Source organism: Myotis lucifugus, unplaced genomic scaffold (genome assembly GCF_000147115.1).
Source record: "Myotis lucifugus unplaced genomic scaffold, Myoluc2.0 scaffold_124, whole genome shotgun sequence".
Taxonomy (NCBI): domain Eukaryota; kingdom Metazoa; phylum Chordata; class Mammalia; order Chiroptera; family Vespertilionidae; genus Myotis; species Myotis lucifugus.
The window spans coordinates 676759-700218 of NW_005871172.1; the positions used below are offsets into that span (position 1 = coordinate 676759).

Genomic DNA, 23460 nt, shown 5'->3' on the forward strand with positions numbered 1-23460 from the left:
CTTGTATGTCTCTGGATCTTTTCTTTCAAATAGAGGAGAGTTTTTAAAAAGAGAGGTAGCTCAACAAACTAGCTGCAAAGAACATAATACATGTTGGTGTCAGTGTGGAAGGAGCGAGGAGGAGGACACACAGGCCAGAGGAGAGCAGTCTTCCTGAATCTTCAGCTGAGCTTCCTGTAGTCTCAGCTAACGGAGAAGAAAACAGGGTCCCTGCAGAAACAGACAACTCGACAGCAGATTTGAAAAGGGAATCAAAACTAACGAAACTGCTGAAGAGGAGGTCCTTTTGTCCCATCACAGGCTTGGCAATGTTACACATTTTGTGAAAACTCAGAAAAGGAATGAAATGTAGCATTGGCATCTGTGTCATAAATGATATGAGGATGATTTTCTTTTATTCTGGCACAATTCCTGAGGGTTTAGCAATTTCTTAAAACTTCCCTTACATCAAATTGCCAGCCCTGCGAATGAAATGCAGCCAATTAAAAATGTCTGTCTGCCTCCTCAGCAAGTTCTCTGTGGCTCAAGTATCTGTCTTCGGCCTCCGCTTTTAACCACCAAAGCTTTTCTCCCACCACATGCACTTCTGAATTATTTGGAGTAAATGGAAATAAAAATCTGTTGATAGCCCTGGCTACTGTGGCTTAGTTGGTTGAGTGTCGTCCCATGCACCAAATGGTCACCGGTTCTATTCCTGGTCAAGGCACATGCCCAGGTTGAGGGCTTGATCCCTAGTAGAGGGTGTGCAGGAGGCAGCCTATAGATATTTCTCTCTCTCCCTCTCCCTCTAAATCAATAAAAACATATTTTTAAAAATTGATAAAAATCATGAAGCACTCAACTGAACCATAGGCTGTTCTATGCTCAAGTCCCAAGAATGCTTTCTTTAAAATGAGCAGTTATTCAGGGCTGTTTATATGCTGTCATGGTCAAGGCCCTGCACTGCATTTATTACTTATTTACTTTTTGATGCTTAAAATGCAATTACACCTGATCACTTTCTGCATTTGATTGGCATTAATAGAATGGTTCAGAAAGAAAAAATCGCTAGCAGAGGTTGTTTCCCATTCCACTTTCAAAGAGAAAATGCAACTCTAGCCAGTGTGGCTCAATTGGTTGGAGTATTGGCTCATAAACCAAAACTTCATGGGTTCAATGCCCAGTCAGGGCACAAGCCTTGTTTGTGGGTTTGATCCCTGGTCAGGGAGTGTTCAGGAGACAAACTATCGATAACTCTCTCACATTGATGTATGCTTCACTTGTTCAGGAACTCTCACTGGGGTCATTCAGTTTTATCAAAACAGCCTGATGATGTACATTTTACATTCTCTTCAGAAGCAAGCACAGGACCATGTAGTTTTAATTTGTTAACTTTTTTGCCAGAGCTTTATAAGAGACTACAGGCCCGATGCACGAAATTCGTGCAAGGGGCTCAGCCCTCGCAGCCCCTGCTTCATCCAGAAGGATGTCTGGAAGGACATCCAGAAGGTCATTCAGCTGTTTTGCCTAATTAGCATATTACCCTTTTATTATTATAGATTCCCATCATTGTCAATAATTAATAATACCAGTGATTAATTGAACTAACTAAATCCAGTCCTCTTTAACCTGCCTGACTTTGAAAGCAGTACACTACCCTGGCCCTTCAGGAGGAAGTCCCCACACTAGAGACTTGCAGGCTGAAGCTAAAAACTTCTGTCACCCTTAGCATTGCCCTCACCCTCACCCTTCCTTGCCTCACTCTCTAAGCCTCCCTGATTCTGACTCCAAAACATCTCTAGAATATACCCCTCCATTCCTATTCTTTGGTATATATTTCAGTCTGCTAGGCTTCCATAACAAAGTACTATGGATTGGGTGACTTACACAACAGAAATGACATTTTCAGTTTCAGCAGCTAGAAGTCTGAGACCAAGGTGTCAGCAGAGCTGATTTCTTCTGAGGCCTCTCTCCTTGGCTTGTAGATGACCACCTTCTCCTTGTAGTCTTGTGTGCATGTGTGTGCATGTGTGTGTACTAGTTTTTTCTTCTGAGAACACCAGTCATGTAGGATTAGGGAACACTTGAATGACCTCATTTTAATCTAATTACCTCTGTAAAGACCCTATATCCAAACACAATCACATTCTGAGGAGTGGTGTTAGCGTGGAAGGAGCGAGGAGGAGTTAGAACTTCAACATATAAATTTGGGGGGATGGGTATAATTTGGCCCATAACAGCATGTCATATAAGGATTTTCATGAATTGGCCTTGGACTTACCTCTTCAACTTACTTTAGACAATCTCTTCCATATAAGTAAGCTCCACCTGTACTTGAAGACTTAAAGCTTTCCAAAGATGCCAAGTAGCCTCACGCCATCATGCTTTTGCCAATGCTGTTCCTGTTGCCTGGAATGTCTGGAAGATGGAACCCCCTCCATCTTTACCCTCTCATCCAACTCCTTAGCCTGGTGAACTCCAAGTCACAGGTCCAATGCCATCTCCTCTGCAAAACCTCTGCTAAACTACCTGAGAATTAATCCAGCTCTGTTCCCACAGCCAATATATAATATGGCACGTGAAACCTTGCATTCTCACCTGTCTTTTTGTTAGAATGTGGCAGGCTTGCTTTCACAGTGCTCAGCAAATAGCAGGCACTTAACAAACATTTGTTGAGTGAGTTGAAATTGAAGAGTGCAGGCAGAACTAAATGCAAATTCTGCAAGAATTTCAAAAGAGTTTACTAGTACTATCTACTGGAGTGAAGGGCCTTGGTATTGGAAAAATAACAAAACAAAACAAAGACAGAACATTATTGTGGATCAGCAGTCTTCCTATTTCTCCTCTGCCTCAGGGCACACTGTACTATTACATCTCCCATGCTCCCCTGCCAGAGACTGGGACGTGGGGCTCAGTTGGCCAATGGAGGTCTGACCTCCAAGGCCTCCGGGGGAGTCTCCATTCTCTCCAGACCTGTGGATGTAGAAGGCCAGTGGGCACTGAGGCCCTAGGCAATGGGGGAGCCACTAGGTTGGGAAGGAGCCTGGGTCCCTGCATGGAAGAACACCTGCTAACAGCTAAATGGACTGATGTAAAAGGGAGAAATACGCCTTGCGTTAAGCCACTGAGATTTAGGGGATGTATATTATAGCATTAACTGCCTTGACTAACACCCACCTGAAACACTGGATGTCTTACACCTGAGGTGGGTATATCTTACTGCTCAGTGTCCATCCTGTCCATTTAAATCACAGGGAGCAGCATCAGGATTTTGCCCAATATTTGTGAAACTGATTCAAATGTGCTATTTCTGATGTGGCTATACAGACATTTGGGAAAAGGAATGAAGTTAGGGCAAAATAATCTAACAGTCGCATTCTTCAGGCCCCAAATAATATGAGTTTTCTTAGCTTTTAAAAAAATTAAAACAAAACCTTCCTATTCACCTCCAAGCTATGGCCTTCTCCTCTCCTTTCAGAGTCCACTTAGTTCTTAGCATCTTAGCATCTCCCCACCCCACCCCACCTTCTAATCATAAATTCTCTGGCCTTTCTTCAGTTGTTTTTCTCAACTCTCCTTCATTCCTGACCACTGACTGTTTCCTCTTTGAAATTAATTCTTCTTGAATTCCATGACGCTGTACTCTCTTGATTATCCTCTTACCCAACCTCCTCCCAGTCCTTTCTTCCTCCCCCAGTTCTCCAAATCCATATTCCTCCACAAGGTCACATTCCTGCCCTTCTCCTCTTTCTCACACTTTTTTTTGTTTGTTTGTTTGCGCTGTCACCTTTGGTCTCTTTTTCAAATTGATGTTCTCATTTCAGGAGGGCAGCTCTCTTTTTCATTCTCATCCCATTTTTTTCCTTCTCCCTCGTAACAATCTCATCATCTGTGCAGGTGATACTGGCCTCTTTCTGGCTGCCTTCTAGACTTTTCCACTGGATAGCCTGCAAGTATCTCAAACAGCAGGCACCAACCACCAAACTCACCCCCTAGTCTCTCCGCCTGTTTTCCTTTTCTTAGAATAGCACTGCCATCTTCTCATTCACTGGGTTCAACACCTCAAAGTCACCTGTGATTCCTCTCCCTCTCCCCCACATTCACTCAGTAATCTGGGCCTGCCGGATTGCTTCTGTGCCTTCAATACTTCTAGCCTGGACCATTATTAAAAGCTTATCTCTACATACTTTATCAGTCTGGGTCCAGTCAGAAAAACAGAAACCACACCAGTTGTGTGTTGTTGTTTTTTTAAGAGAAATAAAATAATAGAGGGAATTGGCTAAACAGCAGTTAATATTTTTGAAAATGTAAGGAGGAACACACTGACCTAACACAGAGGTAACTGCAGGAAGCGTCTACCACCTCTGGGGTGGGGAGACAGAAAATAGGTGGAGGAATCCTAGTTTGGATGCCTCAAGGAGAAGTCTCCCAGGGACTAAGTCAGACCTCTGAGGAGAGAGCCCTGCCTGGTTACTGCTGGTGCTTCTAAGGGGTATAATGGGACTGCTTTGGGGAGGGCCGGGGGGGGGGGGTGGGTAAGCTAGACACTGATTTTCAGCTGTCACTGTCAGGGTGAAGGGCCATTTCAGCTGTCACTGTCAGGGTGAAGGGCCATTGTTCAAACAACACTGAGAGGAATAGCCAGCAAGTACAATGGAATAACTCCTTTCTTTCCCTCTTTCTTCCAGTTTACTGTCAGAATTTAATAGAAAGTCAGCTGGCAAGGAGATAGTTTTCAGAATTCTGGCCCCAGAACAGGCAACACAGAGGACAGAAGGGTGAATTTGGTGCATTTTCCTACCACTAACACTAGTTAGTGTCTCTCTCTCTCTCTCTCTCTCTCTCTCTCTCTCTCTCTAGTCTATTTCCCAAAGATTTCTAAATAGCCAGCATTTATTGATCATTTACTATGTGCCTGTTATAATTCTAACCACTTTACATGTATTAACACATTTAATCCTCTTAACAACATTTGGAGGTATATGCTATTAGTATCCACATAATACAAATGAAGATACTGAGGCACGAGGATATTAAGTCATTTGCCCAGAGTACAAGTAGCTTGTAACTAGTAGATCCAGGAGTCAAACCAAGGTGTCAGGAGTCGAACCAAGGTGTCTAACTATAAAACACTGATTCTCATACCTTTTTTTTTTTTAAACTTTCACACTGTGTACTTGAGGGAAAAGCCAAAATAGAATGGTGGAAAGTAAGATTCCTTAATTAAAAATAGTTCTCAAACTACAGCATGTGCGCGTAAGAACCACCGAGGAACTTTGAGAAAATATGGATTCCAGAATTCACTTCTCAGACAGTAATTTGGAAGGTCTGAGATGAGGAATTTAAACTCTGAACACTTGATCCTGGATGCCACACCCCGACCTGTGCCCAGCCTGATTCTGATGTAAACTGTCTATGGACCACAAGTTGAGAAGACTTACCTGGCAGTGGTTGATAAGAGAGGAAGAGAAGCTATAACTTGAAAAAAAAAATCCTTCCATAGGTTCCCATTGCTCTTGGGGTAAAAGGTAAGTTGAGAATCAGTCTTCAAATACAACTCTTGATCACATCATGTCCTGCTTAAAACCCTTCAATTCATTCAACAAGCTAGTCCACAGATTAACTCAAATAGTTATTGAACACGTATGTGTCAGGCAGTATTCTAAGTGACTGGGTCTCTAGAGTGGTCATCCCACTTAGTATCTATGTAACCTTGGAGAAGATACAACTTCTTTAGATTTTCATTTCCTTACCTGCAAAGGCTCTGTAGGAGAAAGAACAAATCTGGTTAGAGTACAAAGCTTGGTGCAGAGTGAGTACGGTAAACAAAATAATGTTCTGTTGTTTATTCAGAGCCTCAGAAGTTACATGAGGATTTTAGCTTTTACCCTAAGAGCAATGGGAACCTATGGAAGGGTTTTCAGCAGGAAACTGACATATCCAAGGGTGTATAATATACAATACCAAGAATTAAAGTCAGTTAGTATTTCCTCCAGGACAAGGGAAATTAGCAATTATAATCACACCAGTCTAATATTTTCAGGTTACTTAGTGAAAATAATAATTCATCTTTAAGACTTCTTATGTTCAATTTTCTAAGTAAGATGGAAAACTAAATTAAATCTTGCTTATTGGTGTTAACAGTGATCTCAACTCATGACTAGAATCATGAATCAGTTTGTTTTATACGTACCTTTCCTCAATTTAAGATTTGAGAAATGTTAAGTGTCAGAAACTACAAAAGAACTACAAAAAATTTTTTTATTAAGTGTGAAAGCAAAACAGTATATCTATTTAAATATTTTTACATATTTATAGATAAAACAAAGACAAATAATTTATCAAAAATTACAAGTTTAAAGAACAGACTATTTTGAAACAGCCAATAAAGTATCTGAAAATAACACATTTTATCCATAATTAGTGAATATTATCCCCCCCAAAAGTAACTTGCATTTGTAAAAAATATAAAAGTTTTGTTTTTTTTTAGATGTCTGCCAAGACTGCTCTTGCTAACTCTAAAAAAAGTATAATGCCTTTATCGACAACTTCTGTTTTCACCAAATGGCTTTAAAAACCACCTGTGTTCCTCTGGGCTTAGGTGAACTCTAAATCTTCACTTTTACACCACAGGGCGTGAACATAAACACAAACAAATCAGAGTGAGAGCTTTGGGCTGCTTTGCTTCATACTGAGCGAAGAACTTTCTCCTTGGCTGGGTGAAAGACCATGGTGTATTGTGACGTCCAATCTACTGCATAGGGCTTCACCAAGCCAAAGCAGCCACACTGAAAGAAATCTGCAAGATTCTGGGTGAACCCAAGGCTGCCAAGAAAGGAAGAGAACATGTCTTACTACATTTCCTGTGTAGCTCTTGACAAACGTTCATTCATTCACACCATAAACATTCACTGAGATTGTACAATGTATAATGTCCTTTGGAGCTCCTACAGGAATCCAGAAGTGAATCAGTTACTGGGTTTATGGGACCTTAAAACAGAAGCCTAGTTCCAGTTCTGGAACTGAATTCCTAATTTCGAGAGTTCCTGGCTTCTGCCCAGCAACCAAATAGCTTCATTTTGGGTCTCCCACTCACTGGAATGGTCACTGCCATCAGTAAGTTTCTTTCTTTCCTTCCCACTGCCCTAATTCACTTGGATTATCTCAAAGCCCAGAAAAAAAAAAACAATCAACAAGATGGGTTTTTTCTAAACCTATATAGCTCTCTAAATGATGCCCATCTCAATTCTTCCCAGTTCACTTTACATCCTGGAGATTGTCTAGTCCTCCAAAACTCTGATATAGTCATAGCCCTTCCTTCCATCTCCATCATGCTCGCCCCACAACTTTCAAGGCTCAGCTGAAAATTCCACCTCTACCACAAAGGCTTCCATACTTTAGTATTTATCCCTCTGGTTAAACCACTAAGAAAGGGACTTTATTAATATCACTGCCAGTCTGAAACAATCATCACCAGCTTAACACCGTTCTCCGCTCTCTATCACTTTAGCCACCTCTTCCCAATAAAGTCATTTTCTTTCCTCTTTAAATACACATCAGAGTCACATCCCAGGCTCTGATTTCCTTGTCTAACAGCCTAACAGTTTCATCTTGTACCACCAATGTGCTTTAAAATAGACTGCTCATGAGATATGCAGTGAGCGCTCAAATCCCTGGAGGACTCTGGGTCACCTCCACAGCATTCCCAGCCTCCAAGATCCCTATACATGTGACAGGGAGATAAGCTTCAAAGCCTGATCCTTCATATCTTAAGATGACGACCTTCCTATACAAACATTCTCATTTTCAACTGAGGACAGGTTTTATACAACCAACACTCTAGGAAGAACATACCCCAACCTCAAAAGCTGGCTTCTCCCTGACACAGGTGGGCACCTTAAACATAGGGCTGAAATAATTACTGGTGATAGAAAGCCAGGTTGAAAATCTTGGCAAAGTTCACAATCTAACGCTTTGTACAGACAGCCTTATGGCTGCCTTTCTCAGCCACATGCTTAATTATCTCACATTGACTTCATGCCAGCAATATGCAACCTTGTGACCATGTGGCTTGACTGCAGAGATTCCCCATCTTGGCAAAACTTCACAGTCAGTTATTATTTGTGCTGAGTCCAATAGACTAAATCCCAAATTCTTACCACCTTGGGGCTCATGACCTTACCACTCATCTCCTGTCACTGAGGCTTCCAAGAAAAAAGAGGGTCAACTCTACCAGATAGCAAGTCAGAGGACAGCAGCATGGCCAAGGGTGGTGACACTGGATTGGGCAACCAATGGCTAGACTAGCATCTTCCTTAGGACTCAGTGGAAAGAATAGATCTCACTTACTTGTATGGTGTCCTCCTGAGGGACAATGGCTGCTTCATATGCCTGCTCTGCTTCAGCAGGCTGGTTCTCTCATGGGAGGTCAGGCCCAGAAAAGCAATCTGAAAAAGGTTGGGAGGTACATGAAAAATACCACATCAGGGCTCCATCACTCTTAGCAGTGCATCATGGGAAACTGGAAAACATGCAATACCACCCCCCCTCCCCAAAAAACAACAACAGTATCACCTACACTTCTAACCAAGGATTAAGGTGAAGGCAAAGATTCAGCAGCTCTAAGTAAACTCTCCTATGTAAATCTAGTAGCTGGGCTTTTTTTTATTGTCTTATTTTATTAACCTTCAGGAAAGCACAGTGTATTGACTTAATGAGAGTCATGAAATAACTGCTTTAGTAATTACTTCAAGCCATGGCTTATGGCCATGTTTAGATTCTCAATAAATTCAGCATGCAACTTTTAGATAAATAAAATAAGGTCCGTATCAATGCAATTATTTCGACTTGCATATTCTTCTTAGTATCTCTTTGAAAATAGCCAAGTGAAAAAGTTAATAATCTTAAGTAAAGAATATTTAAATCCATATATTTGGGGAGAGGTAAGAATTAAGGTAACTTGAAAACTCCCATGTCATTAAAAACACTACTATTGCCCAGCGGGTGTGGCTCAGTAGTTGAGCATCAATCTATGAACCAGGAGGTCACTGTTTGATTCACAGTCAGGGCACATGTCTAGGTTGTGGGCTCAATCCCCGCTGGGGGTGTATGCAGGAGGCAGCCTATCAATGATTCTCTCTCATAATTGGTGTTTCTATCTCTCTTCTTTCCTTTCTGAAATTATTAAAAATATATATTTTCAAAAATACTACTATTTACTGAGTTATCTCATTTAATCCCCCCAAAAAACCCAAACATCAAGTTCCTTATCTTTAAAACAGAGATTATCATCTTCATTAGATTGTTTAAGGGTTTGAGATAATATATTTAAAATACCTAGTGCAGAGGCTTACAGGGGTGAAGCAACTGGTCCAAGGCCCCACAGCTTAGAAAGTGGCAGAACTGGGACTGACACCTCGGTCAGTGTGAGAAAGAGCCCATGGTTCTAACCAGCAGTCGACAGTCTCAGTATGACTGGCCACAGTCAAAACCATAACTCACCAGAGCCCTCAGGAACTGAAAGGCTTCGAATAACTGAGTTGTTTTGTTTATTAAGAAAACTTTGCTCTGAATTCCTATACCTGAAAACTATCCAAAGCATTGAGTCCATTTTCCTGCCTTAGAAAATATACACAAATATATTAACCTTTTTTTGTTTATAAATTTAAGAATATTATAGTCCCACGTACTTGTACTTATTCTAAGAGTCCAGAAAAGGAGGAAGAAAATTAGAATTGATGCCTCAAGTCTTAGGTTCTACATCTAACTCCTCTTGCTGGCCCTATGGCCACAAGCAAGGCATTCAGCATCTTTAGGTTTAGTTTGCTCATCCATATAATGGAGAAGATACTACTTTGGCACAGTCTGCATCTCAAATGTTTGTAAGGAAACAGATGGGAAAGTGCTTTGGAATATGTGAAGCAAGTATAAATATTAGGTATTATAAATGACAGTAATTACTGCTAATAATCGCGGATGCTGATATCCATTCTTAGCGCCCGAGTCTGTAGATATCAGAGGGATAGGAATTTAAGATGAATGTTCAGAAACTTCAGTTCAGTCAGTATTATTAGCTTAATTCCTTTCCTTAGCAATTTTCCCTTTTAAAATTTTATTATTATTATTGTAGAATTGATTCCTTCCCCATAAAAGTGGAATGTATTTTGCTTTCATTGAATAATGCTCTAATTATCTTGAGTCTTACCGTAAATGGCGCAGAGGCACAGACTGATCATGGCTGTCCATTCCATACAGGCAGCCATAACAACGAGAACCAGGTTTTGCTCAGGGGAAGACAGGCAGCAGGGAAGGGATAGAAACGCCATAGAAAGCTGAAGATGACTACTGCCCTGGAACCTGGACTTTCTAATGGCCATGACCTTCTCTGGAAGTGCAATTACCATGTCCACTGGTTAGTGGTGTGTATTTCATTTCTTCTCCACTTCTATCCACTTAAGCACTGCATAATAATGATAACAAACAGGCTTGGAAAAGTGAGGGAGAATAATCGCCTCACACTTGCATGCTTCACGGTTTATACCATGCTTTCACACAACATATATTTTAACTGCATGATGGAAAAAGCCCTTAAATGGGACTGTCAAAAGACCTAAGTTTCCCGTTCAGATTTTCCTACTCATTGGATGACCTTGAACAATTCAATTCACCTCTGTACCTCTGTAAAATAATAGGTTAGATAATTCCTAGGGCCAACACTTAACAATTTATCATTCTAACTTTAAACCCTGCTGTGAGAGGAGACAGGCATTATTATCCCCATTTCACAGACAAGGAAACTGAAATTCAGGAGTCAAATAACATGCCTACACCCACAGAGAACGTGACAGTCACTAGAAACGAAGTCTTCTGATTTGAAATTAAAGTCTTTCTACCCTAATACAGGTTATTGGAAATATTACCCAAAGGCATTATAAGAAGAGAAATAAATACCTGAAAGAGTTGATTTACTAATAAAAATGATGACCATGAGAAATGGAAAGTTGCCAGCAGGAAGATATATAAAACCCAAGGGGAACAAGCCACAATCTGATTGAGGTAGGTCCATAGTCCATCTTCTCTGAATGTTGTGGCACAATGATTTGACCAATCTGTGAATTCACAAAAAGGAACCCATTATTTAAAAATACAATAAATTGCTGATCATTATGCAGGAAGATTAAAAATCACTGAAGTTTTTTTAGGGAAAAAAGAAAGGAAGACATAATGGCCCAGATCAGAACCTGACTTCAAGATTTTATCTTCCAAATGCCAGCTCTTCTAACACAGATGAAAAACGGTACCTCACTGTTAATTATGGCTATGATAACAATGCATTGGTAGTCAGCAGTGAAGAAATTAAACCAAAAAAGGTCCATGAAATCATCATTAAGATCAGCATATTCAGCATAAAATGCACTGGCCAGAGAAGTTAATTGTTCAAGAACTCAGGAATGATTATATCCTATCTAATAAAGAGGGAATACGCTAATTGACCCTCACACTGTTGCAAATATGGCAGCGCCCACAGCCAATAAGGAGGGAATATGCTAATTGCTGCCACACCCTCAAAGATGGTGGCGCCCATAGCCACAAGATGGCCGGCAGGGGAGGACAGCTGTGGAAGATCAGGCCAGCAGGGGAAGGCAGTTTGGCGGGGGGGGGGACCAGGCCTGCAGGGGAGAACAGTTAGGGGCAACCAGGCTGGCAGGGGAGGGTAGTTAGCGGCGACCAGGCTGGCAGGGGAGGGCAGTTGGGGGTGATCGGGCCAGCAGGGGAGCAGTTAGGCATCAATCAGGCTGGCAAGGGAGTGGTTAGGGGGTGATCAGGCTGGCAGACAGAAGTAGTTAGGGGCAATCAGGCAGGCAGGCAGGCAGGTGAGCAGTTGGGAGCCAGCAGTCCCAGATTGTGAGAGGACTGTCAGACTGCCGGTTTAGGCTCGATCCCACAGGGGCTAAATTTCATGCACCAGGCCTCTAGTTTAATAAATATTTGTCTTAGAAAATTCTCTATCTTATCCATGTTATAGCAAGATATGGGCCATCACAGAACTAAATATAAACTCTTATTAAGGGTTCTGATCAACAGGCCATTGTTGTGGGCACAAGAAATCCTGTAAGCACCTAGATACCACTGGAACACAAGCTAAGAGCATGCAGTTTCCGAACATACTTCTGCATTGGCACCGTAATTTATCCTGCAGAGGGAAAAAGGCCAGGTGAGGAAATGCATGAGAAAGATGCCCCAAGAAAAGTACAGAAAGAGAGTAAGATTCCTATGATCACAGCTCAGTTTCTCCCCCAGGAGAATTTATTTATATGCCAATTAAAAGAGGACTTCACTATGGTCTTCAGAAAACTGACCCCTAACCCATATAGCTAAGACAGTAGTGAGGTGAATGTAGGTAGGAAGCAGGAGAAACAAGGGAACAGACCTTTAAGGTTATATAAAGCCAATGACTTTTACAGGCACCATGACTGTTAATAAAGGGCAAACTATTTTTGAAATGAGAAATCTGTAGATTTGTACCCTGAGGTTTCATAAATGCCTCTGACAATTTGATCAGCAGTTTTAGGCAATTTCCCAAAGCAATACTTAAGAGCTCCTGGGACAGGAAGGATATATGAGTCCATGACTTCACTATCAACCGACTGTCCATTTTTGTCCCAAATATCTATATATTTTTTTGTATCATTTAAGTCCCAGCTATCTTTCATGGGTATATGCCAGAAGCATTCTAACAGCAATCATCACAGAGCAATAATCAAGGTAACAAGGCAAATTACACTCTTCAGAGCTTCTCATTGGGACACAGAAAGAAGCATCCCATGCACCTGGTATGACATAAGAGAATGTAATTTCCACCAGCAGGCAGCAAAGACAGCTGAGTAGGAAGAGTATTGACTTTCTTTCAGCTTATGGTCTTCCACTGCTCTCCTCTGGGAATTATTTCGATAACACAGCATGACCTCAAACTGAAGTTTCCATAGAACTGATTTCAGATTTAATATAAAAGATATACTGTAAGTGGCCATGTACATTATCTGATATGCAATATAACACTTTAATATGTACTAACACATTCACTGGCTAATGAGAGGGAACTCCTATTGCGGTTCCAAGTCAATTGTTTTCATCTTTAGATCGCTCGGATACTTAGAATGTTCTTTCTAGCAATAATCTAAGATCTTTCTCCCTGTAACTTGTACAATGCAGACACGTTGTTACTTATTGTCCACCCTGAAAACAGACCTCACAAGATGAAATGGATGGTGCCTGTACAGAGCCAAAAGGAGCTGCAACTGGATCACACAGAGAGGGTGCACAGCAACAGGAGTGTTAATGGTAAACAAAAAAGGTGGGAAGACAGGGAGGACGCATTAGAAAAATGGAGCACTTTTTTTTTTAAGTTCATTTTTCCTGTATGTGAAATGATAAAAGATACAATGTCCTCATTCATTGTAAAAAAAAAAAAAACTGTCAAAATATAAATGGGATAAAAAGTAACCAGATATGTTCAGCTAGTTGTAAGTGAATGTAAAGGTGAGACTGTTCCTAAGAAACAAAACATTATATACAAATTCGTTCAGAGCCAGAGGATACAGACAAAGAGGAGGGAAGAACTAATGCATGTCATAAGAAAACAACTTGGAAAGAATGAATGTAATGGAAAATCACTTCTGTCCTTATCAATACAGTCTTATGCTGGACAGACACACCAAACAAAGGGGACTATTTTTAGTGGAGAGAGAAGGGGGAGAGACAAGAGTGGTGTAAAATCTGGCTCCTTTTCCCTAGGATCAAGTCCAAGGCACAAGTTGGTCCATGGGCCAGCTTAAAAAGGTTTTCCAGGAACATGCTTTAATGTCAGGCCTTCAAAGGGCAGCCCTTTCAACAGAAAGAAGCACTGAAAAAATCTTTTATTTTCTACACCACAGGACATAATCTAAGAAGTTTCAAATTCCAATGCGCAGGATCCCTGATGGCCTTTGGCAAGAACTGAGATCAGGGATCACAATCTTCTGACTATTAGACCCATTTGAGATGGTGACAGTTATATTGAGCCACAAAAGCATTCCCAAGTGATGTCAGGTGGGAAAGGGGCTGGCAAGGTAATTGAAGTCCTCTCCATGCCTATAGCAGGGCAAGAAACAAACCATTTCACATAGATATTAGCAACCTCTAAAAATGAAACCCCAGACCAAACAAAACTTGTAATACTGAATGTTTCTGGAGAGGGGAGCTGGGAGGCTGGGGGACAGTGTAGAAGCAACTATCTTTCAAAAACTAAAAATTTTAACTAAAGAAAACCAGGAGGGCAGGGAGGACTTAGGGAGGGGTGGAGCATGGGATGATAAAGGAAAAAGAAAAAAAGGTAGGAAAAAACTTTCCTAATGTCTTCCTGAATCGTTCCAGATTTTAGCTCAAGCAACAAATTAGTATTTTACTGGCAAAAGACAAAACTTGAGCATAAATATATGCTCAACAGGAGGGGGGATGGAAATAGAAGCTCTAGAGCCAAACTCTCCCAAAGTTTTCACAATAAATACATAACAGAGTCAAAATAAACTACAATAACAAACAAAGTCAAAATAAATCACAAGCACTACAGGTTTTTCCAGTAAGGTAACCTATTCCAAGGTTTGAAAAGCAGTCATGCATTCTTAGGAGCTACCAAAATCCTTCTTGCTACAACTTAAAAGCTATTCTTTGTTGATCACCTTGGAACAGCTGGCTGTCACTCCCTACATGAGATGCCCAGAGATGGCCTTTACACTGCTACTAAAAAGTCATTTTCCTTGCTCAGGAATGCAGAATAAGTGATCTAATATTTTCTTCCAAGTTATTATTTCCAACCTTTCAATGATTGGTACAGTTATAAGTTGTGACCTGAGATTTATCAAGGAAATGAGCTTTGAGTTTTGTTCCAATGTGACAACCTTCCAAGTCCCCCAACCTGTCTTCCTCCAATCTCCCCCTGCCTCCTTTTATCTACTTACCACTCCACTTGCTTTTGTACCTGAGCAGCTGATTTTTCCTCCTTTCACTGGGTGAGAAATCTGCACTTGCCTTAAATAAATTTGTATTTTTTACCACTTTTCTAATTTATCAAGATCATTTTAGAGTAAAATCTTTTCAAAGGTATTGACAACTAACCTCTCGTAGCATTTCCTGCAGCTTCCCAATGCCAAGAATCGTACCAACATCCGTTTAGTTTTTATTAGGGTATAGTTTATAGTCACCTAGCCCAAATGTGATATATAAGAGTTCACAAGGAAAAGTGTATGTAGATGTGGGTACATGAGCTTGCTGTAAGAAAAATTTATACTTACACATGAAAGATTCATATATAATCCAGTTACACACAACGGAAAGGAAAAATAAGAAGAATATGTAATAGCGATGGTTGCCGAAACCTACATAAAAAAGAAAATCAACATATTTAATATTTTCGTACAATTATGTTCCAGACCAAGAGCCTATTAACCACTTCCTGTCCATAGCCTTCACAAAAGTAAAGAAATAAGCTGTTGCTGTGCTTTTAAGTACCATTAAACCAAAACCAAACACTCTAACATGTCATGGTCAATTGTCCATGTTAACTGAACTAATATTTATTCACTACTTAAAAGAGGTTTTTTGTTTTTGTTTTTAATACAACAAAGTTTACTAAACATATACAGCTCTAGGATGGCCTATACCAGTGATGGCGAACCTATGACACGCGTGTCAGAGGTGACACGCGAACTCATTTTTTTGGTTGATTTTTCTTTGTTAAATGGCATTTAAATATATAAAATAAATATCAAAAATATAAATCTTTGTTTTACTGTGGTTGAAAATATCAAAAAATTTCTATATGTGACACGGCACCAGAGTTAAGTTAGGGTTTTTCTAAATGCTGACACGCCGAGCTCAAAAGGTTCGCCATCACTGGCCTATACTGTGCTGGAGGGAGAAGTAGGCAGGAATTGGGGGAAATCATACCCTGTCTCTTCCTTTCTTCCATGTGATAAGCTTATACAGGTATAACTTCTGGACATCAAGGACTGACTTGATCAGGGAACAGAGAAAATGAATCTGAGGAGCAGCACTAAATAGATATGTTGCAAGAGACTGGACATAGCAAAAGAGGGGCAACCTGCAGCCCAATATAGGCTTACTAGTATAGACGCAAAGAGGGGGTGAGGCTGCCATGCAACCAAGCTCCACTCTTCTATGTGCTGCCCTCTGATGTTGGAGATGGGGGCATTTTTTATGCTAATGACACAAAAGTTCCTGAGGTACCATCAATTCCCATCTTCTCCACAGGCAGCAAAGCCCAGCATGAGCAACACCCATTGGAATGAGACCTAGGTTTATTAATGACTAGTTGCATGACTATAGGTACAATATTCAACCTCCTTAATCCAGTGTTCTTACTTCTAATATGGGCATAATATCCTTTTGGGGGGAAGGAGGTAGGGATACTATCTTCTACTTCACAGGCCCAAAGTAATCAGAGGATGATGCATGTGAAAATACCATGTTAAATGCAATCTGATAAAAATATATGGACTCATTACTACTGTCTTCCCACTGCCATTCAAAGCTGCCTGTTATAATGCCAACCATCTCATCTTTAAGGTGGGATGGGTCCATGAAGTTTGGGATCCCAGAAATTATCTCTTACTTGTTCTCTAGGAAAAGTAAAGAGCATCAAAATGCACCAAGGAAACCTGAGTGAGCTGAGGCAGCCTTTTGTTTATCAAGATCATGGAAGCATATCTTCTCCTAAAAACCCATGACCACAGTTCCTCATAATAAACCCCTGGCTTTTACTGTGATGGCTCAGAGGAAACCCAGGGCTGCAGATCAGGAAAACGAATGTTCCTTGGGTGGAAGGCAATCCCAGATCTCCGCCATCTCTGGTTCTAGCTCTTACCTGAGCCTTTAAGAAGGCAGGTGGAGAAGGTGAACAAGAGAGACAAGACACAAACTATGGAAAGAACATGGTATTTGGAGGAGAAAACTGATACTACTAAAATGACTTCAGGCAAATAATTTTTTACCTTTTATATTTTTCAACACTAAAATGGAGGTAATAATACCAACCTCATAGGAGTGGAGTTTGATGATCAAATAGAATACAGTATATGAAAGTGCATTACAAATGCTAAAATTCTATAAAATGATACTAGAGGCCTGGTGCATGAAAATTCATGCACTCAGGAGTTGGGAGGTATACCCTCAGCTTGGCCTGCACCCTCTTGCAGTCCAGGAGCTCTCGCGGGATGTCCACCTGCCAGCTTAGGCTCGTCCCCTGGGGGATTGGGCCTAAGCTGGCAGTCAGTCATCCCTCTGGCAGCCTGGGAGCCCTCAGGGGATGTCCAACTGAAGGCTTAGGCCCACTCCCTGCAGACATCCTTAGCACTGCCACAGAGGCACTGCTGCTGGGCTGGCAGCCATGAGCCGGCTTCTGGCTGAGCAGCACTCCCCCTGTGGAAGCGCACTGACCACCAGGGGGCAGCTCCTGCATTGAGCATCTGCCCCCTGGTGGTCAGTGTGTATCATGGCGACCAATTGTTCCGCAGTTAGAGATGATTCTCTGACAAGCAAGAGCTACAAAATGGATTCCCTTCTACTTTTTCTATGAGTCACACACATAACTAAATATAAGCTTAACTTTATGTGGTAATTGAAAAATTTTCACCTATGCACCGTCCAGTCCACAGGCAGTGTTGGTCGTATCGAGCCACACAGGATTTGCACACAGGGCAATGGAGTGACCTTAGTGGCTTCCTTACCTAAGTGGGCAATTAAGAGAGGACCAAGCAAAAATCAGTCTCTCAAACTGGTAACAAATCACAAACAAAATCTTATTCCTAAATCATAAAGACAGTGGCACAAATCATCCTAAATATCAGACCATCAATTCACAGAAAGGCTCTGGAATGCCTTTGTAATATTTACGACTACATGTCCATTTTGTCAAAGCCATCACTAAAGGGGGCCTGAATTCCAGGGCTACCAGCACTGACTAATGGGATGAGGCAGTACCATACAGCACAGTGGGCACTGGACTGAGGAGAAGGTAAAATGAGGTACATTTCTGGCTCTGCCAATAATTTGGAGAAAGTTAATTCTCCGTTTAGGCTATAATACCTCAACTGCAAAATGAGAAGTTTCACTAAGTGGTTCTTGGGTCACCATGAACCTCTGGCTCCAAGTTAGTTTTAACATATGCTTCGTGGCAGGAAAAAGCAAACAAAACATACAAAGAGATTTTTAATCATAGGCAACGTCAAGAGATCATAAACATCATTCCCTATATGTTCAAGGCAGAAAATTGTCCTGACAGTAATGCAAAATTAGAACCTGGTAGAAACAAAGGTGTAGAAATATACCGCAAAGATTTGATAAATGTTTACATGAGCAATGTAACCAAGAATTTGCTTTTACTATGGGAAAACATTATGAAGAAAAGGCTCACTCACAAGACACGATGTACAAAATGTCCTGAAGTCCAGACAGCCAGTCTCTGCAAGGGTGATGATATTCTGAAAGATATGCAGTTTGACCTTACATTTGCATTTACTAGGGAATGTATAATGCATGGTCATATACCATAATCACAGCTCTCTCCCCAAACTGAGGTAGCTAGCAGAGCAATTTGGAAGATTTGCCAACACATCATTCTGTGCCTGAAATAATGTAATTTTTTTCAAGGCTGCATTTTCAACCACAGCCAATAAATTAGAATGCACAAAAATTATACCCCTTCTCTCCATCAATGGCAATGACCTCCCAGTTATAATCTGTTGGAGAAAAATAAACACAGACACTCCTAAAAAGAAACAAAAACTACCAGCATTCAACAGCAAGAGCTCAGTCTTTGAGGAACACAGGGTTTAGGTAACAAAGATGACTCTCCCCAATTTCTAAACATTCACAGGCAATGGAAGACATGCCATGTCATCTGACAACTTCATATCTTAGTCAATAAGGAGGACCCTCCTGCCCCCCGCCAGCTCCTGCCTACTCCATGCATTAAATGAGGGACTTTAATTATATGATCATAATCTAAGCGTTACTATAAAAAAGCAGACCATATCTGCCAACAGAAATTACATCTGAAAAAGTCTTGGTGAGGTATTACTTTAAAGAAATTAAAAATATATTTTTTTAATTTTCATATAAACAAATGAAAAAGTATGACAGTAGAGAGATATTATTTTGCTGATTCATACATTCCACATTTAATATTATTAGGTGCCAGGCACTAGACAGTCATGACAGAAACCAACATGGCTATGAAGTTCACCCTCCTATTTTAAAATCAGTAACATTACAAAGAAAGTTCACCGTTTTCCTTTCTTCTTCAGAAGCCTTAGTGAAGCCTGGATCCGTTGCCCAAGTCTTATAGAAAAAATAGAGGAAGCCTATTATGCTGAAAATAAAAACAAAATAGAAAGGAGTGCCTGCCAGATGTTAAAGCCAAGTTAAGGAACATATCGGACCTCCCATAATTATGACACAAGCAAATTTCATCGTTGGTGCCTAAGAATCTCTCTTCTCTGCATTCTATCCTCACCTTCCTTTATGTAACACATCCTGCCCCCATAGCTGGCCCCATCCTATGTTCTAATCCTATGGGAATTTGGTCATGGTTGACAAATTAATCCCTCGTCAAATAGTTGAAACCCACATGAAATATTGATAGGAAGAGTTGCAATATATGAAGAGCATCCTGAAGAATGAAAAACATTCAAGATTCAAATAAATTAATCTCTAATGGTATAATGTGGCTCTCCTGAGAGCATCCAGAAAAATATTTTCTGATCATTCTAACCAAATCATTCAAAGAAAAAAGCCACTTGGTTCAGAGATTTCAACTAAAACTATTTTTTTATATATTAAATGCTTGCAAAAATTTCCTACTGCAAAGTTTAATACCTAGTCATAACTGATTTAGGCTGAGTTAATTTAGAAACAAAAGAAACTGCTCTCCCTGCAAAGTGATTATAAGTCAAATATTATTTGGGAAAGGCACATGATATAAACTGAGATAAAAATTGTTTCAAGTATAAATGAACAGTCCTCACTACAAAATCTTTGTATAAAAATTAAAATTTTGCTCCAGTAAAATTTTGTGCAGTAATCAACCAATACGCCAGTAATAAACCAGTGTCCTTGCTCAATTTAAATCATTATTGACACAGTAACTGTATTTGCCTTCCAGGGTGTTGCCAAGATGTCTGGTGCCAAACTTCAGAGTAGAAAAGGTGGCCATAAAATAAGACTCTTAAACACTTGCTGCTCAAATTGTGAGCCATGGACCCACAGCAATGGCTTTACCTGGGAGCTTGTTAGAGGCAAGAACCACAAACCTTACCCCAAAACAGCAGAATCACTCTGCTGTAACTCACAGAAACCAGCACAACCACATCTGGTTCAGGTAGGAAGGAACGAATCTTATTGGTTTAGTTTACTAGTTAATCTGCAGATAGGCCTGGCTTTAAGAAAGAGATAGGGTACAGAAAATTGTGTGAAATTGAATTTTAACAAATATGCTTACTTAGAATTAATTAAGAACACTATTTAAAAGTACACAGGACAGATCTTTTGTTAAAGAATCACATCCTTCTGCTCCCCCCGCCCCAGAAAACCATGATCAACATATATGACACATTCCCAAAAACACACCAATGAATCATATGATGATCCCTCTTATTAAACTAACTGAATTTCTGCTCTGAATAACTTACAACTCCTCTCCCTCTAAGCAAGTGAATTGCACTCTATCTCCTCACATAAAAGCCAAACATTCCTTGCTTCCATGCCCTTGCTTTGTGTGCTTCACTGACCTCAAATGCTCCCCCATCTCCACCACCGCCCCCTTCCCCAAAACCACACTTTTAGCTTGTCCAGGTTCTAAACGCCCTCCAGACCTAACTTACATCCCCTTCCCTTTGTAGGCCATTCCCTACAGAGGCTTCTCCCTCTTATCTGAATCTAAGAATGCTTATTCTATGGTACTTATACCTCAAATTATAGTTATTTATAGACATCTCAACCTTTCCAGTTAGCTTGTGACTCCTGCAGTCAATAAGTTTCTCAACTTGGACTAACTGGACTTTATTTCCTTAAGAATTCTTTAGATACTTCAGCTCTACACTAGAGATCTACCCTACAGAAGCCTATTCCTCATGCTCAGTAAATCATGCTCAGTGAGTGCCCATTCTACACAAGGCACTGGCTTCCAAATGATAGACTTCCCATAAAACACTGTTCCTTACAAAACATAGTTCCTGGTCAAGTTCCTCTGTTTATGCTCCTGACTCCCTTGTCTCTTTTAAAAGAACAGAATTGAAAACAGAACAAACACACTTCAGGTGTGTGCTGACCAGTGCAGAGGACAGTGAGATTGCTGCTGTCCTTTGCTTGGACACTCAAAGCCTCGTAACCCTATTGGAGAATACACTGGCTTCCGTGACAGCGCATCACTACCCACACCAGGCTTTTAGTCAAAGCACCTGGTTCTTGTTCACTTGACCTGAAGCTATGTCATTTTCACATGTGCTTGTACATATTCTCTGAAACCCAGTACAGGACTTCACATGAGTTTATACCTCTTAAACTTAACTCAGCTATAGCCAGAATCTTTCATCTTTAGTCTTTAATCTTACTTCCCAACTCATCAGTATATGATCTTACCTCCTTCACTTGATACTGTCTCATAAAAACCATTAGTTCCTGAGCCAAAATAAACTGATCATCTGAGGAGCTAACCTAGAGCTGCCCTTAAAATTAATTTCAACATGCAGCCTTCTACACAGATTTTATTTAGAAGACTAGTTAATAATAATAATAGGTATTATTTACAGAATTCCAATTACATAATGGGGACCATGGTCAGCAATTTACAAACATCATAGCACAGTAGTCCTTGCAGCCACCCCACTATTATCCCCAATTTATAGAAAAACTAAGACTCAGTGAAATTAAATAACTTGCCCAATGGTACATAATAAGGAAAAGGGCCAAAACTTAAATTCATGCTGATTCCAAAGATGGTCCTCTTTCCACAGTGCCCCAGACCCTCCCCATACGGCAGCTGTAGAAGCAGAAGCCCCCACACAATCCAGACTTGGCACCTGAGACGAAACTAGTTTAAACACTCAGATGGGCCTTTACAGGGTAGCGCTTTAGTTCATACCCATGGCAGTTCAACCAGCATTTACCATTCAGCTTGAAAAACACTGATCCGACAGCGAAGTGTGCCACCTACTGACTGACATTCTCCCACCAGTAACAGGCTCATATGGATGCCTGGATCAAATGGCTTTTTATGCTGAACATGTGAGTAAAATATCCCACCTCGTCAACTCCAACATCTTAACATTCTGTCTGGCTACGGAAATCAGTTCTTCTAATGTAATGGCATCTTTTCAAACAGTGAACAGTTTGAAATTAAACTCAGCTGCATACCAAATTCTGCAATTGAAGTTTTTAAACTACAGTGGAATTACATTGTTGTTAATATTGATTCTATAAACCTGAAATAATTGTATATAGTTACAGTACTTTTTGTGCAAAATTTGAAATAATGTAGTTGCTCACAATTTTAAAAATTCATCAAGAAACACAATTGTAAAACTGTTTACTACAATGCCACATGGGTTAGTAAACAAACAAACAAAATCAGCCATCTCTTCTCAATAGTATGTCAATTACCCTAGAATTTACCAGCCTTGGGATCTCTGTGCTGTTACTTGATGGTTACGTGTAAATTTAATTATTTTTATATCACATAATGATATCATCCAAGCTTTCATTAAATGGTGGTAATAAGGTTAGTGCTTAAAAAGCTGCCCCCAAATCAGTAATTATGAGACAAAGGTTAAATTAATAAAGTCAAATGAACTCCATGGTATGCTGTACCATTCATTTAAAGGAATCTGAAAAATATTAGCAATAATGCTCAGAAATAAGAAGCACCATTAAAGTAGAAACGTGCTATAATGAAAGTAGATGTATACACTCTAAGAGTTCATATGCCTCTCACTTTACAAATGAAAAAATATTCTTAAATTTGAGTGTATGAATCTCTCCCATAAGTACTACTCTTTCTTTTTAAAATGCCATTACCAGAAATAGAAATAACATAGAAGTTAAAGGAATATGCTTAAAGGTACATTTCTATTCACCACCTTCCTTCTTCTCCTACCTGTGAGGAAAACAAGTTTATAATGGGTTTCTAGAATCCTTGGAAGGGAAAAAGGGATTCTGGAAAGAAGTAGGAAGATGGAAAATTGGAGGAAATGCCTCCCTCATACTGGGAGCTATAAATAGCTATAAACTAAGAAGTAATCCCTGTTCCTACTTCTAGGTGACTAGATTTTGGTCAACACTAAAAGCACAGCACACCCCTACGATGGACTTGGTCTGAGCCCTGCTCTTCAAGTGATAAACCTACTTGATAGGTGAGTTTTGTTGTTGTTG

The 23460-nt window shown here is 40.3% G+C and overlaps 1 protein-coding gene across 7 annotated transcripts in view; it reads right to left on the bottom strand.

Moving 5' to 3' along the window:
- Positions 1-6226: 6226 nt before the first annotated feature.
- ZDHHC13 (zinc finger DHHC-type containing 13) overlaps positions 6227-23460 on the bottom strand; it is a 43382-nt gene continuing 26148 nt past the window's right edge. For 4 of the 7 annotated variants that reach the window (XM_023758152.1, XM_023758151.1, XM_023758150.1 and 1 more), the window contains 8 exons: positions 19321-19445; positions 18453-18515; positions 18121-18201; positions 17669-17762; positions 15309-15392; positions 10930-11087; positions 8329-8426; positions 6227-6804 (listed from right to left, as the gene is read on the bottom strand). In XM_023758152.1, the coding sequence (XP_023613920.1) occupies positions 6666-6804; positions 8329-8426; positions 10930-11087; positions 15309-15392; positions 17669-17762; positions 18121-18201; positions 18453-18515; positions 19321-19445 (842 nt within the window). In that variant the 3' untranslated portion in view covers positions 6227-6665. The remainder of the gene's footprint in view (positions 6805-8328; positions 8427-10929; positions 11088-15308; positions 15393-17668; positions 17763-18120; positions 18202-18452; positions 18516-19320; positions 19446-23460) is intronic. The other 3 variants (XM_014460061.2, XM_006093795.3, XM_006093794.3) reach the window with 1 other exon arrangement.